The sequence below is a fragment of the Salminus brasiliensis genome, chromosome 2 (assembly GCF_030463535.1).
Source record: "Salminus brasiliensis chromosome 2, fSalBra1.hap2, whole genome shotgun sequence".
Classification (NCBI taxonomy): Eukaryota; Metazoa; Chordata; class Actinopteri; order Characiformes; family Bryconidae; genus Salminus; species Salminus brasiliensis.
The window spans coordinates 53,003,337-53,019,762 of NC_132879.1; the positions used below are offsets into that span (position 1 = coordinate 53,003,337).

The 16,426-nt window shown below is 42.1% G+C and overlaps 2 protein-coding genes across 3 annotated transcripts in view; one reads left to right on the forward strand and one right to left on the reverse strand.

Annotated features, from left to right (window-relative positions):
- cdk17 (cyclin dependent kinase 17) overlaps positions 1 to 12,378 on the forward strand; it is a 66,370-nt gene extending 53,992 nt beyond the window's left edge. Inside the window, exons 6-17 of the mRNA XM_072673162.1 lie at positions 3,677 to 3,733; positions 3,896 to 4,010; positions 5,240 to 5,334; positions 5,416 to 5,478; positions 5,699 to 5,822; positions 6,222 to 6,342; positions 6,900 to 6,997; positions 7,723 to 7,828; positions 8,890 to 8,932; positions 9,068 to 9,158; positions 9,247 to 9,324; positions 10,369 to 12,378. Of these exons, the coding sequence (XP_072529263.1) occupies positions 3,677 to 3,733; positions 3,896 to 4,010; positions 5,240 to 5,334; positions 5,416 to 5,478; positions 5,699 to 5,822; positions 6,222 to 6,342; positions 6,900 to 6,997; positions 7,723 to 7,828; positions 8,890 to 8,932; positions 9,068 to 9,158; positions 9,247 to 9,324; positions 10,369 to 10,406 (1,029 nt within the window). The 3' untranslated portion in view covers positions 10,407 to 12,378. The remainder of the gene's footprint in view (positions 1 to 3,676; positions 3,734 to 3,895; positions 4,011 to 5,239; positions 5,335 to 5,415; positions 5,479 to 5,698; positions 5,823 to 6,221; positions 6,343 to 6,899; positions 6,998 to 7,722; positions 7,829 to 8,889; positions 8,933 to 9,067; positions 9,159 to 9,246; positions 9,325 to 10,368) is intronic.
- A 969-nt stretch (positions 12,379 to 13,347) lies between these two features.
- elk3 (ETS transcription factor ELK3) overlaps positions 13,348 to 16,426 on the reverse strand; it is a 29,528-nt gene continuing 26,449 nt past the window's right edge. For both annotated transcript variants that reach the window (XM_072673165.1, XM_072673164.1), the window contains exon 5: positions 13,348 to 14,416. In XM_072673165.1, the coding sequence (XP_072529266.1) occupies positions 14,312 to 14,416 (105 nt within the window). In that variant the 3' untranslated portion in view covers positions 13,348 to 14,311. The remainder of the gene's footprint in view (positions 14,417 to 16,426) is intronic.

Sequence of the window (16,426 nt, forward strand, 5' to 3'; positions counted from 1 at the left end):
AATGTCAATACATGACTAACCTAGACGCCATTCATTTTAGCTAACAGGGTTAGAAATGTTAAAGAAATCTGCTTGTGCAAAATCATGTTCCATGTGACCACATACAAGTGGTGGTTAAGTGTGTGTCTATCAGAGATGTCTCCAAAATGGCTAATGGCCCTGTTCCTAAAACCACTGTTTCACCACTAGTCAAGAATCCAGAATTTCAGTGGACAGTAAACACTGTTGCACTTAAATAATGAAAAAAAAATAATTCAATTATTGTTCTGCCGGTTTCCATCTCACCCCTGTAACTGAACACAACACAGCAGCATAAGCCGCATAGCAACCCACAAATCATAGACTATGGAAAATCTGTCAGAGCAGTTCTTTCATTTGACAAGAGTTCATGATGTGGCATGCCACCTTTTGTGAGGCTTAATGTGAAACCAGTGGCACGAGTATGAGTCACGCCTCTGTAAAGTACTGTGCTGGGCGCTGAACTTGCCACTGGTGCTCTTCTTTTAAAGTAGTAGTTTCTTTTACTCCGTTAGGCAGCCCTTACCTTCAGCGTTTTCACACGATTAACCACCAGTGTTGCACAGTCCGTAGCCCAGGAGCCGTGATTGCAGTTTCCGGATATCATGATAATACAGAATTACTCGATTAAAGAATCTCTTTTCAAATTTGCCTTACTTTAGTTGTAGCATTATTTCTGACCACGAAAACGTACGGTTGACAGATTGTGCCAAAGGTGTTGGTGGTGTGCTGTAGAAGCGGTTTCCTGAGTAGGAGTTACACTTATTCTGTGTAACAGATATCTGTGATTCATGAAATTGTGAATAGTTAATTTTGAAGGTAGTGCAGCACAAGTGGTTCTCTTGTGACATTTGTTTGGTATCTCACTATGGAAAAACACTCTGTACATGACCAGCCACAAAAGCACCATGTCTGGCAGTGCCATCTGACGGTCCCCGCCTCCCTTTATAAATGGCATCAATATAAATCTCTATAAACTTCTCTCAGTTCTCTTTCCTGTGAAGATCACCAGCTTTCCTCAGTGCAGTGGGATTAGCTGGCATTCCACTTCACTGTTTTGGCTGTCCTGCTTGTTGCTGGAAGCACCTTTAATATAAATACACTTTATGGACACATATATTGGGTCACCTGCTTATTTATTGGTTCTTTCTAAATCAGGAGTATTAAAAAAGAGCATACTTAGCTTTTGATGGAGTGACTGTAACTGTCTCTACTGTCCAGGGAATAAGGCTTTCTAATAGATTTTGGAGGATTTGCAATGAGAATATGATTGTATTCAGATACTAGAGCAATAGTGAGGTCAGGATGTTTGATGATCACCACGCCACCTGATCCCAAAAGTACTGGATGGAAGACCATCGTTCCAGAGAACAGTTTCACAGCCCAATACTGCGGGTATTCAACATGGTACCAATAGGTTCATGTTTATCTGCTCTAGTGAGTCCTATTCTACTAACAGTACTGCTGTACAAGGAATAGACAAGGTGTGTGTGTGTGTGTGTTTGTGCATTTGCCCATCTGTGTCAGCAATGGGTGCAACTTATATTAGCTGAATGCATTCATTAGAAGGGGTGTCTACAAACATTTGGACATGCAGTGTATCCGTGCCTAGTTTGGCCCCTTTGGCTAGCTCTGCAGATACATTTGCTGGTGAAGCCTTACTGGTGCCGTTTTACGTTATGGTAAGTTGACCTTAAGAGCAAAACTAAATGGTCTAATGGCTTCCCTGAACTGAAAAAAGTAATAAAATAAAAAAAGGTAAAGGGTTCTGCTTGCTTTTGCCCAGTAGCCCATTGGTGTATGATATCGGTGAGGGTGGATCTCCATAATTGCCCACCGATGGTAAGAGAGCCCTCCCAGAGTTTTAGAGCTACTCAGCTGGAGGGCTTAATCCACAAACCCAGAGGCAAAATGACCCACGCTGCAGCCACTTCCAAACACCGGCCAGCTAACCCCCAAACTCAGAGAAGAGGCAGGGAATCAAGCAGTCATGCCTCAGCACACTGTATTGAGGCTCCCCTCAAACACAGCACATCTTGTGCACAGCGGCTTCCCACAAACAGTTCACCCCTGGGTTTTAACCCCGATTTCCAGGGATATGAGCTATGATATGAGCTTCAGTTTGCAATACCCCTCCCACCTCCACCCATCTTTAGTGTGCGATCAGCATATTGCGTTATTATGCCATATTTTACAGCTGTGTGGGTGTGTGCACGTACATAAATGGGGTTAGTGTCTTAATGCTTACCTTAAATTGCTTTCATGTGTTTGAATACAATAAACTAGCCTTTGGACCTAGATGGGCTTCTTCCAGTGGTTCCTGTGGTCATAAAATCCATGTCCTTTAAGTGGGTCAGGACAGTCAGACGTGTCAAGATTTGACAGCATTTATGCCTGGTTTAAATGAAAATGCTTGTTTTTTTGTAGAATATGTAAAGTATTTTACACACAGTTTAATTTATGCTGGCTTTCTTTCTTTAAATGACACAAATTTAGCCTTCACCCTAGTGGAATATCCTGCACCATCTTCTGGTGTCTTCACCTCTACTTAATAACTCACTCCTATTTCCCAGAAAATGTCTCCAGGCTAAGAGATGAGGGTTTCGATCACTTCTTTGTATCTCACAGTGAAATTTCTATAAGCCTGTGGAGGACCGCCAGCGGTCTCATTAATATTTATACTGACTATTGTGCCTCGGCGTCTTCAGCTGTTTTGAAATGGAGTATTGTGAGATGATGCATTCTGATTTGTGGAGTGTTAAAAAGGAGGAGTGGTCTGAGGAACCAGGGCCAGCACCAGAATTCAGCTGTTCTTAGAAAGAGTTGAAATCAGTAATCTGGGATTGTGACGGCCAATACCAAAGCTTGCTATGGCAAAAATTAAGTGTTGAAAAATTTCTATAATTTGGATTATACTCTTAAAGAATTAAGGTTTCTAAGAGGATGTTAGCTTGGATTTGTGCTCTGATGAACGGTATAGAACCTTCTCAAAAGGTTCTTCACACTTGCACTTGCACTTATTATAAAGGCCAGATCATAGATACACAGTCTTATATCTCTGAAGCGGATTGACCTATAAGGACAAGTTTCTGATTGATTAAATTTGATTGATTGGTAGATGTGGTCAGTGGTGTAGATAGTTAACACCAGTGTGAAAGAGAGCAGCATGTTCTAGTGCTGCATGGTACCCTAAACACACTGTCACACTGTTCTTTGTGTACCTAGCAGGTTTTGCATGTGAAAGGCTCCCTACTCTGGTGTCTGCGTTTTCTTGGCATCCATTGTTCTTGGCCGTCATCCGTCTCTGTCGTTCCCACCCCACCCCTTTCGTGTGTGTGTATGTATGTGCGCCTGTATGAGAAACGGAGGAAGAGGGAGAAGTGTGCGCCAGTTCATATGTTTTGTTTGGGCGCCCCCTGGTGCTCCCTCTGTGTGTAGACGCTTGTGTGTTTGTGCGTATGATTAATGGCTTTGTCTGGGAAGTGAAATTAGCTGCAGATATCGGGAGATCAGAGCCATTGAGCACAATCTAAACACGTGTCTGTGTGTGATAAGGTCTGTTCAGCCAGTGCTGGCCTGTTCAGCAGTAACTGCAGCTATAGCTCATTATTGACAATCTTGCTCTCTCTTTCTCCCATCTCTGTTTATCTCCCTGTAGTCAGAAATTGGCTTTGGAAAACTGGAGACCTACATCAAACTGGACAAACTTGGAGAGGTAAGAGATTCTTTTGGACTTGCTAAACTATATATCTATACACTGAATTTCCATATATGGATTACATTGCAGTAATTTATAGAACTGAATATTTCCTAGAAACCTAACATACTTGACTATTGTGTTGTGATAGCCTGTACTTAAAAAAATCTTTATCTTCAGGGGACGTACGCCACAGTCTTTAAAGGCCGGAGCAAACTGACGGACAACCTGGTGGCTTTGAAAGAGATCCGGTTAGAGCATGAGGAAGGGGCGCCATGCACAGCCATCAGAGAGGGTAACAAACCCTCTTTAACTTTTGAGTCTTTCGTTTCAGTTATTTATTTTACTTTAATTTTAGGACTGGTCACGATGGTCACCAACTCTCTACCTGGCTGTTTACCTTCCTGCAGGTTTCACATCCAATCCAAATGTAACATGCCTCATTCAGCCATTCAGGACCTCTCAAAGCAATTATTAGATGGATCAAGTGAGGTTGATTAGGGTTGGAGCTAAAGTCTGCCAGCAGGTGGATCTCCAGGAGCAGGGTTGGTGGCCACTGGCTTAGAGTTACTGTATTCTGCTGTCCAGTTCTAGGTCTCTGGTGACGTGAAGGAAGTTTTGCAAATAGCAATCTCAAAATAAACTCCTTTAGACCACAGTAGCAAGCACAGTTTCCTTCCCAATTTAGTTGTGGCTAAATTCAAGCATCTCCAAGCATCTCTCTTGATTAAGACCACAGGACAGCAAATGCATCCGTTGTGCATGTTGTGTGACTCATTTAGGCATCATTCAGTCGGTTAGTAAAGGGTACGGAATGACATGCAGCAGAATGGGGCTTAAGTCCCTGCCCAGGGAAGGCACTGGACAAGACTCCTAACTCTGCATTCACATACACTATATGGACATAAGTATTGAGACAGCCTACACATTACACCTACAGGTGCTTTTATAACATCCCATTCATAATCCACAGACATTTAAACGGAGTTGCCCTCCCCACACACTTTGCAGCTATAACAGCTTCCACCCTTCTGGGAAGGCTTTTGACAAGATTTTGGAGTGTGTCTGCCGTGCTTGTTTATTTGCACAAGTTTTGCCCATTCATCCAGAAGAGCAATTGTGAGGCCAGACACTAATGTTGGACGAGATGGCCTGGCTCATAATCTCACTTCAAGTTTAACCCAAAGGTGTGGTGTTAAAGTCAGATCTCCCACCCACCCATGTCTTTATGGATCTTACTTTACATGGTCTGACACTTCGTGCCTGAGTTGCTGTGGTTCCTAAACACTTCCACTTTTCAGTAATACCACTCACAGTTGATGGTGGAATATCTAGGAGGGATAATCCCGAACTATATTAATGTAGCTGGGTACTGGTGCTATATTTCTTTTTTCAGTTAAGTAATTCTGGGTCACAGAGAAGAAGCTGAATGCTCTAACATTTTACGATTTGCCCTGGCAATCACATAATCTGAAATAGATCCTGCTCAGCGTTCCTGTATCTTTTTCTTCCCTTCTGTTTCAGTGTCCTTACTGAAAGACCTGAAGCACGCCAACATTGTTACTCTCCACGACATCGTCCACACAGACAAATCCCTCACCCTTGTTTTCGAGTACCTGGTAAGAGCCTCTTGACCTTCCATTCTAGATTCTTCTACCTCCCGAAGTTTCTGTGTCCTTAAATGCCATTTTTCTCAACAGGATAAGGACCTGAAGCAGTACATGGATGACTGTGGGAACATCATGAGCATGCACAACGTCAAGGTATAAAACCAGCTGCACGTACACCCACACACTTGTTTGCTTGTCCACAATACTTTTTTTTTTGGGGGGGTCTGTGCTACTGCTACCATCTCCCACCCATCATAAAACCAGTTAATATTGTGGTGAACAGCGGCACCTTGCTCTGATCAACGCTGGTTTATTGTACCTTTGATGAATCCAAACTGTATAAACACCTGATGGTCTTATTGTTTGGTTCCAGATTTTCCTGTTTCAGATCCTACGAGGGCTGGCATATTGCCACAGGCGTAAGGTTCTGCACAGGGACCTTAAACCACAGAACCTGCTCATCAACGAAAGAGGAGAGCTGAAACTGGCTGACTTTGGTATGTTTAGATTAGGATCACTGATTAAAATGTGTTTTCTTAAACAGTGGTTTGTTTGTAATTTGGAAAAATCTTTTACAGATCTCTATTATAATAAGCAAAAGTCTGATGCCCATTTACATGCGTTATTGCCACAGTTTTTTATATAAACAAGTTTTGATTGGGTATTTAAAGACTTTCTATGAGGCATTTTGAAGTTTTTTAAATACAGATTGTTCTTGTTAGGTCAATTTTTTTGTCTGATTAGATAATTGCTGAAGGTTGAAGGAAAACGTAATTGGTACATAACAGAAAACATCTTAATAACAGAGAATTGATCGTGACAGCCCTACTTGGAAAAGATCGTTTTGGAAAGAAATCTGTACTGTGTTATGATTCTTATTTTCGGTTCTGTTGCAGGTCTGGCCCGGGCCAAATCGGTCCCCACTAAAACATATTCAAATGAGGTGGTGACTCTGTGGTATAGGCCTCCAGATGTACTCCTGGGATCCTCTGAGTACTCTACGCAGATCGACATGTGGTAAGTGTGTGTGCTCGTCTTTGGAAGAGCTTTACAGTGACCTGAGTGTGCAAGCAAGTAAATGTAGATAAACTGCTTATGTAACATAAAACGTCGGCTCACCTGTAACAGCTAACTTTATAGTAGATGAAGTAGAATGATTTTTTATGCTATAATAAGTTAAAACAGCGAAAAAAACAGCAATAATGGGTTCTTGCAGAACAGTGATGATATGCTTTAATGAGCAAATCCTGGGTCTTGTCAGTGCTTTAAGAACACTGGTGAACTGCATTTTTTTATTACAGTGTAATTATTACACTGTTAAAGTGTTATTACATTTTACTACTGTAAGTCATATTTGGTGCATCAAATTTTAAGTAAGGTTTGTGGATAAAAGTTTTCAAATCTGCCTTTTTTTTTACTGTATGTCGTGAAAATGTCTTGAAATATCGTGAAATAACATTTATTGGTCAAACAAAAAAAAACACAATGCATATCTCTGAATGCAAAAACTCTGAGTTTTTCATGCGTGCTGCTCAAGGTGTATGAGTGTGTGACACATGTATGTATTTCTACAGGGGTGTAGGGTGTATATTCTATGAAATGGCTGCCGGCCGGCCACTGTTTCCAGGATCTACGGTGGAAGATGAACTGCATCTCATCTTCAGGTTACTGGGTAAGCACACACTGGAAAATAAAACACAAGCTCTTTGTATTCAATGCTAAATTAGGTCATAGAGCCTTCGTGATGAAATACACACTTCGTCTCCAGACGTTACAGTGTGCACACACACATTCGCCTCCCAGGTGATGTCATGTGCCGTTTAGAGCTGAAGGTGGTTTTCACCTGCTCTAAAAACAAACAGCCTTCTAAAAACAACCATGTGATGCTCCCAAAGTGCGCGCGCGCGCACACACACACACACACACACACACACACACACACACACACACACACACACACAGAGTAAAGCAAATAGTGTACCAAGCTAAGGAAGCCAACCAAAGTTTTATTGGCCTGATGAAGGTAGAGAGGATAAAAAAAGGATAAAGTGTGTGAACATCTATGAAAAGTATATTACGTACACATAGATGATATATATAGAGACAAAGTTTTTGCATGACGATATGATATCTGTAGGCAAGCCTGTAAGTATCCTGTGTGCCCCTGAGTACATAATCAATGTAATTGACTTCTTTGAGAACAAAGACTGTTTCATATGTGACCAGAATATTATAGACACCCCACAAACAGTGGAGTAGTGTTTATATACTAGTACGAAATGCTGATTCCAGTTCCTGTTTTTAATGCATGAACATTATGATATTTTGAGGTTATTTTACTGAGGGTGTAATTTGAACAGTGTCTTCGTTAACAGCAACTGTGTTCTGCTTATGTAGGTACACCCACAGAAGACAACTGGCCAGGCATTTCATCTATTGAGGAATTCAAATCCTACAGCTTTCCCAAATACAAACCACAGCCCTTCATCAACCATGCCCCCAGGTACGCTTGTGTGTGAGCATCTAGGTGTATGTACAGTTGCGAACAAGACCAATATACTACCTAATATAAGTGGTGCTTTCTCCAAATTCATCGCTGTTAAGGACAGCTGCAGTCTCAGAATCATTCAACCCCTTCATGACAAGCATCTTTAGTACTTAGTAAAGCATCTTCTGCTGTTATGACCTGCTGCAAGCGTGATGTATAGCCAGACACCAGCTTCTGGCAGCGTTCGAAATCTACCCTTGTGGGCAGTGGCCCACAGTTCAGTAGTTGTCTTGGGTTCAGTAGTTGCCTTCTTCAAATCCCACCAAGGATTTTCTATGGGGATCATCCAGGACTACTTCTGAATCAAAACCATTCGAGGTATGCTTGGGATAAATGTCCTTTGGAAGGTTCAATGACGCACAAGCTTCAGCTTCCTGACAGAAGGCATGACGTTTCCTTCTAGGATTTCCTGATACTTGATTGAATCCGTCTTGGCCTTCCATACGCTGCAGGTTTCCAGTGCAAAACGGTGGGAAACAAATCAGCGAGCCACCACCATGCTTCACTGTAGGCAGGGTGTTCTTTTTAGCGAATGCTTGGTTCTTCCTCTTTCAGACTATCCACTGATCCATAGACCCGAAAAGGTCCAGTTTGTTTCGTTTGTTGCTTGTTTTAATCACAGAACGGATTCCCAAAACTTCTGTGCAGCGATGAAAAAAGAAAACTGGACCTTTTGGACCTGTGGCTCAGCAGTTCTTCAGAGTATTGAAATTCACATTATTTTAATCTTAATCATTTTAAATATTCTAAAAAAATGTTATATGCATCTCAGACTACTTAAAGGAGCAAATGGGGAACGGTCCCTTTAAATATTGTCCCTGTCCCTGCTTATTTTACTGCCTGCTGCTAGTGACCATGACCTATGTATGTGAGCATGTGCGTTTGTGCCAGTAAGTCAGGATATCCTGTGGAATTTTTGAGCTTTCCTCTTCCTTCCTCTCATTTGCCACTCTAATTTGTCACCACACTTGTGTTCTCTCTCTCTCTCTCTCTCACACACATACACACACATATAGGCTGGACACTGAAGGAATTGAGCTGTTATTGTCCTTTCTTAAGGTAAGTACACAGTTTCAGTTCTCTTGCCCTACAAAATGACCACACTTTCGTCACACACTCTCAGATCAGTGATTCATGCTGTTCCTGGTTCTCTAAATGTCCTTCTCACTTTTTTTTTTTTTTTTTTCCCCCCAGTATGAGTCCAAGAAGCGAATTTCTGCTGATGATTCAATGAAACACTCCTACTTCAAGAGTCTGGGCATGCGGGTGCACACGCTGCCTGAGAGTGAGTGGACGTGCATGCACACATTCAAGTATTAACGTTGTGCCATTTAAAGGCCTTCTCTCTGATGCAGTGTGTTCTGTTGCGGCAGGTATATCTATATTCACACTGAAAGAGGTGCAGCTTCAGAGGGACCCTGGCTATCGGAACTCTTCCTACCCGGAGACAGGTCAGTATGTACTGTATGATTAATGTAGTCACTGATGAATCAAGTAATCAGTGTTTTAGAGGAAATATTTTTTAACAGTTTATATGCATACTTACAGTACACAATAAAGTGCAGTAATTAAAGCCTCAAAGGGGATTACAACTTATACAGCACTGTTCAGAGGTTTTAAGCACATTATATAAAACCATTACTCTCAGCAGTAAGAATTGTTACTGGAGAATCTTCAGATCACATTAAAACAGATGCAGGTTTCCTAAGGAAAGTAGTTGAGGATGCCCCCCAGCCAGCACAGTGTGGTTGTGTTGCGTTTCATCAGCAGCTCATCTGATTGTAATTAAGCAACCAGGTGTTGGATGAGAACTCTAAATAATACTAGACTCCATGAGGAGAAATTTGGAGATGTTTTAATGAACACAAACTTTTGCACAGTACACAAAGTACAGGGACTAAGCTGGGTTAATCTTCTGGCCTGCACTACTCTGTTTGTCCAGGAGGGGGTGTCATGGGCTGAGTTTGTGTACTAAATGTCCAAATGTTTGTGGACACCCCTTCTAATGAATGCATTCGGCTGCTCTAAGGTCCACACACAGCTTGTGTAGTCCCTGTTGAGAAGTATTACCAATATAATATGACTCTCTGGAGCAGATAAACAGACCCTGTTGGCACCACGCCTAATGCCAGGCATGGGCTACAGGTGGTGGTGCTCCATCCAGTACTTTTGGGATGAGTTGAGAATGAGGTGGGGTGGGAATCTCCCAACTTCCTGACCTCACTAACGCTCTTGTTGCTGAACGCAATCAAATCTTCACAGCAGTGCTCCTCCAAATTCTAATAGAAAGCCTTTTCCCCTGGACAGTAGAGACAGTTACTGCAGCAAAAGCAGGATAAACTCTTTTTAACCCCCTTGATTCAAAAGAAACCATGAATGAGCAGGTGTCCCAATACTTTTGTCCATATAGTGTATTTCTCTCCTTTAAAGTCATAATCAGGCTGGAAATCATTCATTGTCTTAACAATTGATTTTGTGTCTCTGTGTCTCTACAGGAAACAGCAAGAGCAGAAGGCAGAGTATGCTGTTCTAAGCTTCGCTGATCTATGCACTCACTCTCATGAACACACTCTCCCAAGCACACGCGTACACACACCAACACAGACACAAGCACACAGTGAATCAGGATGTTGGCTTCTGCTCAGTGACTGTCTATAGTATTGTATAGACTAACTGACTAGCCTCCCCCCATCAGACTGCTTTAGAGAGAGAGAGAGAGAGAGAGAGAGAGAGTGAAAGTGTGTGTGTATATGGATTTGAACGGTGGGTGAAGAGGACTGGTCAGCTCATCTCTTTCCCATCCTCTTGTGTCCAGCATGCAGCCAGTCTCAGTGATGAAACAACACACCGACACGCCCTGACCCACCTCCGGTTCCCTTGTTGGGCGAGTGGGGGGGTGTGCATATTCGTGTGAGTGTGTATATTTATTGAAGAGGTCCGTGGGCTTGTTTTGTTTGCTGCTAATCGACTACTGTCTCCTTATAACTTCCCCACTCTCAGGCGACCCTCCTGGTTGCTACGGACACGGTAGTACTGCCGTCGCAGATTTTATGATCTTTTTTTTTATATATACATATATATAGAGAAATAATAGTTTCAGAATAATTCAGTCCCTAATGTTGACTTTAGAGATGCCGATGGGTCTACACAGATAATTATTTTCTTTCTTTTTTTGCCCTCGTTTTGAACTCTTATGTAGCTTCGTTCCTACAGACTTTGCAAGACTTTGCAGACTTTGCTGAAGCTGTACAGAAACTGCCCGCCCCATTCCAGTCTGCAAACCTTACATTAACATTTCGAATGACCCCATGCTCAGAGGAGAGGCCAAACACCCTCTGCGACCCCCCCCCCCAACCTCCGACCGTTCAGTGAGCCGTGGACCTGGTCACCGAGCTGCTGTGGGAGCCCACGTGAGAAACCAGCTCCAGCAGCAGGAGGCGGTCGAATTGTCTGTAGCCGGGGTTGTGGTCGCCGGTACACTTCCAGCCGACGCCACGGAGCAAAGCCGTGAAAAGAGGGGGGGAAAAGCTGTGAGAGGGGGTCGAAAACACTGGACCACCAGTAGTCAATGTGACCTCTGCCAGGAAGAAAAGGAGAAAAAAAAAAGACTGAAGACCAGACCTAGCTTCATCTTCCTCCTTCTTTTCCTCCTCCTCCTCCTTCTCTTCTTTCTGCTTGGACTGAAGTGCTTGTATGGTTTTATTATGTTTTTCTTTGTTTTGTTTTTTTTTTTGTTTTGTTTTTCAGAGCTAATTATCCTAATGCGTCGTCAGTGACTGTACAAAAATGTAAAGTCCTACCAGATCTCCTACTTCACTTTGGATTATGTGGAAGTGTGAGAGTGTGTGAGAGTGTGTGAGCGAGCGAGCGAGTGAGAGAAATATTAAGGAGATCAGACTGTACAGAGCCTCGTTGCGCCATGCTTAGTGAGGTTTGTGAAGACGAGTTAGTTGCATTAACAGTATTAAGAGAATTTTCCTAAGTTACATTTTTGATTCTTCTGTGAATAATGGTATGGTATCTCAGTGTGGCATGTTGGAGTCCCACTGTGTCCCGTTTGTGCTTGATTTTGTTCTGAAGAGGGGAAAAAAAAATGTGTGGAAACCTACAGGATCAACAACAGAGAAAGCGGCTGTATAGGACCAACACCTTTTTTCCAGCGTTTGTACACATGAAGAAACATTTCAGAGGTTTTAGATTCAACAGACAACGTTGTTGTTTTTTTCAACTGACAGGTTTATGTTGATTAATATTGTGATAATCTTTTTTTTTGCAGTTGATTGTGACTGGAGAAGCGTGCGTGTATGTGCGTATGTGTGTGTGTGTGTATGTGTGTGTGTGTGTGTAGATGCATGGAACGCCTGGTGTGTCGTAAAAACCTCGCCTCTGTGGAACACTGACACTCACAGTTGAAGCTGTTGACTGAATTGACCATTTAACTCTTTCTACTGCAGATATTTATTTCTCTTAATCAGTGAAGTAAACATGGTCTGTTTCATACAGAATACTCTCTGTGGTCTCATTTCAGCAGTTTCATGGTACAGGTGTGTGTGTGTGTGTGTGGGGGGGGGGGTATCTGACTGCAGATATCGATCATGAGTCATTATGTCCGAGTGTGGTTTCCTTCACATATCCTTGCTACAATACTTTGTGACCTAGAATGTATTTTTTCCTCATAACTTCATAATTTTACACTGAACCTATAGAGAAAAATGTACACACACCAAGTAGCAGCTGCTTTACTGCGCCCATTACTGACGCTGGCATTCAGTTGCATAGAAAAGCATTGCCAATATAGCGTGATGCTCTGGGGCAGCCATACATGATACATGTCCTGTAGATAGAGGAGTATAAATCCTGCAGCACTGGGCTTCTGTAGTATGCTGGAGCTCCAGACAATACCTCTGGGATAAGAAAGAGTGGCATTTTTAATTGATAACTAATCATCTGTTATCAGGACCTGACCTCACCAATGTTCCAAAATCCCCACTATTCCTCTTCATTTCAAAGCATACATGACTGACTGACTTTGAGATACATATATAATGCGTGGATATATAGAGAGGGCTAGATAGATTATGTGTGAGATGTCCGAAAGTATGTAGAGAAGTCAAAAATATATATATTGGAGCATTTCTGATGGTCCATTAAACAACAAAATGAAAAATGCAAAGAACAGCTGCCGGATTCAAACAGTCAAAAAAACAACACTAGCAAAAGTACAGATACAAGGTTTTTGTGAGAGCATGATGAGCAATTTTGTTTTATTTTATTAATTTATTGAGATATAACTGATTATTTCGTAAAAGTAATGGTTTCATTTTTTACTTTGACATATTTGACCATTTTTGACCAATAGAAATGCTCCAATAGACTTCCACTGACACTGATGATATGTGTGTCAAATCATATATAGACTTTAAGCAAAGGTCTTAAGAACTAGCCAGTATGTAGCATTCAATGCTTTCCTTTTATTTAAAACAACTTTAACAGGCACATTTTCTTGACTCTTAGAAAGCAACAATATAAAATTATATGAGAATACACTGTTTCCAATTCCTTAATGAAAAACAAACAAAAAAAATACCAAAGCTATTACAAAGCTTTTCTTTCCAATATGATAATGGAATTTCGTCTATTACAAAAAAAAAGCTGGAAAATATTACATATACACATTCTTACACAGAGAAGGCACAGCCGGTAGTTTGAAGCACAGTGCATACAATACATTAATATACAATACAATACCAGACAAATTACAGAAAACCTGATTCACAGCCTCAGAAAGAGATTACAAAATCCAAAACAACTGAAACTACATGAAATTAAAAGGCTAATAGGGTCCCTCTAATATGGGCTGCAGTGAGCGTCCTCTCTTAGCATTCAATAGGAGCTCCGTTAAAGTGGGCGGAAGTCGAGATGGAGCGGAGAGAGAGATTCCGATCACAGCACCAAGGGTGTGACTCAGGTAGGACTATGGGAGTAATCAGAGCACACCTGGGATCAGAATTCGACCTCGCCATGCCTTGGGACCTCTCGTGCTAGGGTACACACACACACAGAGAAAGGTCTGTGTCGATGCACCAGAAGCTTTATAGAGATGTTTAAAACAATTCTAAAGCAAACTTAGAAGAAACTCTTTGGAGAAAGCTATAGATTCTAAGGCCGAGATTTTCCAACAGCTCACGGTTTCCACTGGTGGACTTTTGACTTCCTTTGGCACGTGTAAAGCCATGTGAGCCATTTGGTGTACAGCCTGAGTTCGATTGAGAAGGTTCTGTAGAGGAAAGATCACTATTTGCATTAAAATGTTGGTTGTGGTTACTTCTGTGGTCAGGTTTAACCACAAGGGGGTGTAGTGCAACCTTGAGTCTGTGCAGACTTTTTAGCAAGTGTGTGTGTGTGTATGTGTTTGCAGATAGGTTGGTGGTGCAGGAATCAGGATTTCTGAGCACTGGAGGAAAGGAGGAGAGATGAGGAGGATGATGTGGAGTCCAGGTTGGGGAGAGGCACAGGGAGAGGTCCGTTCAACAGGGTGGGGAACTGTGGAGGAGAGAGAAACACAATCAGCGAAACGAGACCTAACAGAGATCATACTGTAAAATTATAAGCACACACACACACACACACATTGGCTGCGAAAAGACAGAGCATTAATTATAAGAAGGATGAGGAGGGGAAAAATAAGACTATTATATATTATAATATGATTATAATAGCCTGTCCTCCAATCAGTGGCCGACCATTTTCACCATTAGTGTTGGACACAGATGGAAATTGGTCTCTGCCTTTAACAAAGACATGCAGTGAACAATGAGCACACATGCTTGGAGAGGTGGGCAGCCATTGACTTGTCAGACTCTCTGTAAGGGCCTTGGCCAACAGTGGCCGCTGAGCCCAGGTATCAAACCCACAACCCTGCCATCAATAGTCCAGGGCTCCAACTGCTGAGCCACCACTGCCCCCTTTTACAGGCTCCCTGTAATTGCCTGCCCCACTCCCACACGCACATCTGATGTGCTGCAAGAGAGACGGCAGGAGAAACTCTATAAAACAAGCTGAAATGTTCTGAAAAGAAAACTTTTTTTGTGCCCCAAAGAAAAGATATTAAATTCAGCCCCACGCTCTTAATAGTTTTGCAAGAATCCTCAATTAATACATTTTTAGGGCCCCTGTCAGTCACAGGTCCTTGTAATCGTCCTAACTACCCCCTCTCTCCCTCCATACAGCACCCCTATAAGATGTATCATGCTACTCCGGCCCTGTCCACAAGTATGTGGACATTTTTAAAAACAAAGCTTTTCCGCTGTGTTTTGGCCTTCAGTGCACACAGACAGAGCTTAAGGTCACTGAAAGCTACGCCTTTTTAATAAACGCTCTCGAGGGTGGAGATATTTGAGGATGTGAACACTGACCACAGTGTAAGCTTGAGCATGTTGGTGCTAAATAATGTCTGGCTTTACTTTCTCATTACATGATGACTGAAAATATTGCATTCAAACGCTTCCAAAACTTTTCTGCCTAATCAGGAGAAAGTGTGTGATTCAGAGACAGCAGCCTCGTCACAACGAGAGAAAAAAAAAACACACTATGCAAAGAGGTTTTTTTGAGGTTTTTTTCCTGGTAGAAATCAGGTTTTACAAGTTATGCCTTTTTATGTCATTTTTCTGGGGTTTGACACACCAGCACAATGCAGCAGTAACTGCCACGATCACAAACTATTTTTTAATTAGTAAATCATTTTTACATCAAGCACTGCACTAAATCCTGCTAAATGCAACAATCAACTAATCAAGCGTTATTTAAAAACAGAACATGCAGTTGGTCGGCGTCTCTTAGTACAGACAGTGTCCAGAATATGTTTTTAACAAAATTTAATTCATCAATTTGTTTTTATTTATTTTTTCGTATTTGATTTGTGTCGTTTTCCACTTTTTCACCTAATGTGATTTTGGCAGTTGTTCTTTAGTTCATTAGTGAAAATCTGACAATGAAATCTACTCAAAAATATATAGAATATATACATGGAATGGACCAATAGAAATGCACCAAAATCTTTGGACACTGACTAAGTTGACATTTTGGAAATACAAGGTTTTCCTCAGACAGGGACTGAATCGTCAGATTGCCAGCCCTGATTCCAGCACTGCAGTCTACTCTCATTTCTGGAATCCCCCCACCCCCTGCCCCCCGGCACCCTCAGCTCTCTACAGAGTATAAAGTCGGCTGCTGAAGATCACGGTATGCTGTATAAGTGAATATCGGCACACGTGGAAACACGGGGAGCGCTCAGAGGTTTGAAAACTATAAGGAAAACTGAGAGACGGGCTTTATTCCGACTGCCGGCTGAATCGGTGTACTTGAATGAAACGACTACACAAACGGAACCAGATGCTGGAGCTCAATGACTAGCTTTTCCAGTCTCTCTCTCTCTCACACACACTCACACACACACACACACACACACACACACACACACACACACACACACACACACACACACAGAGACACAAACATGTACATAGTCAGCCCCTCATGACCACTAATGCATCA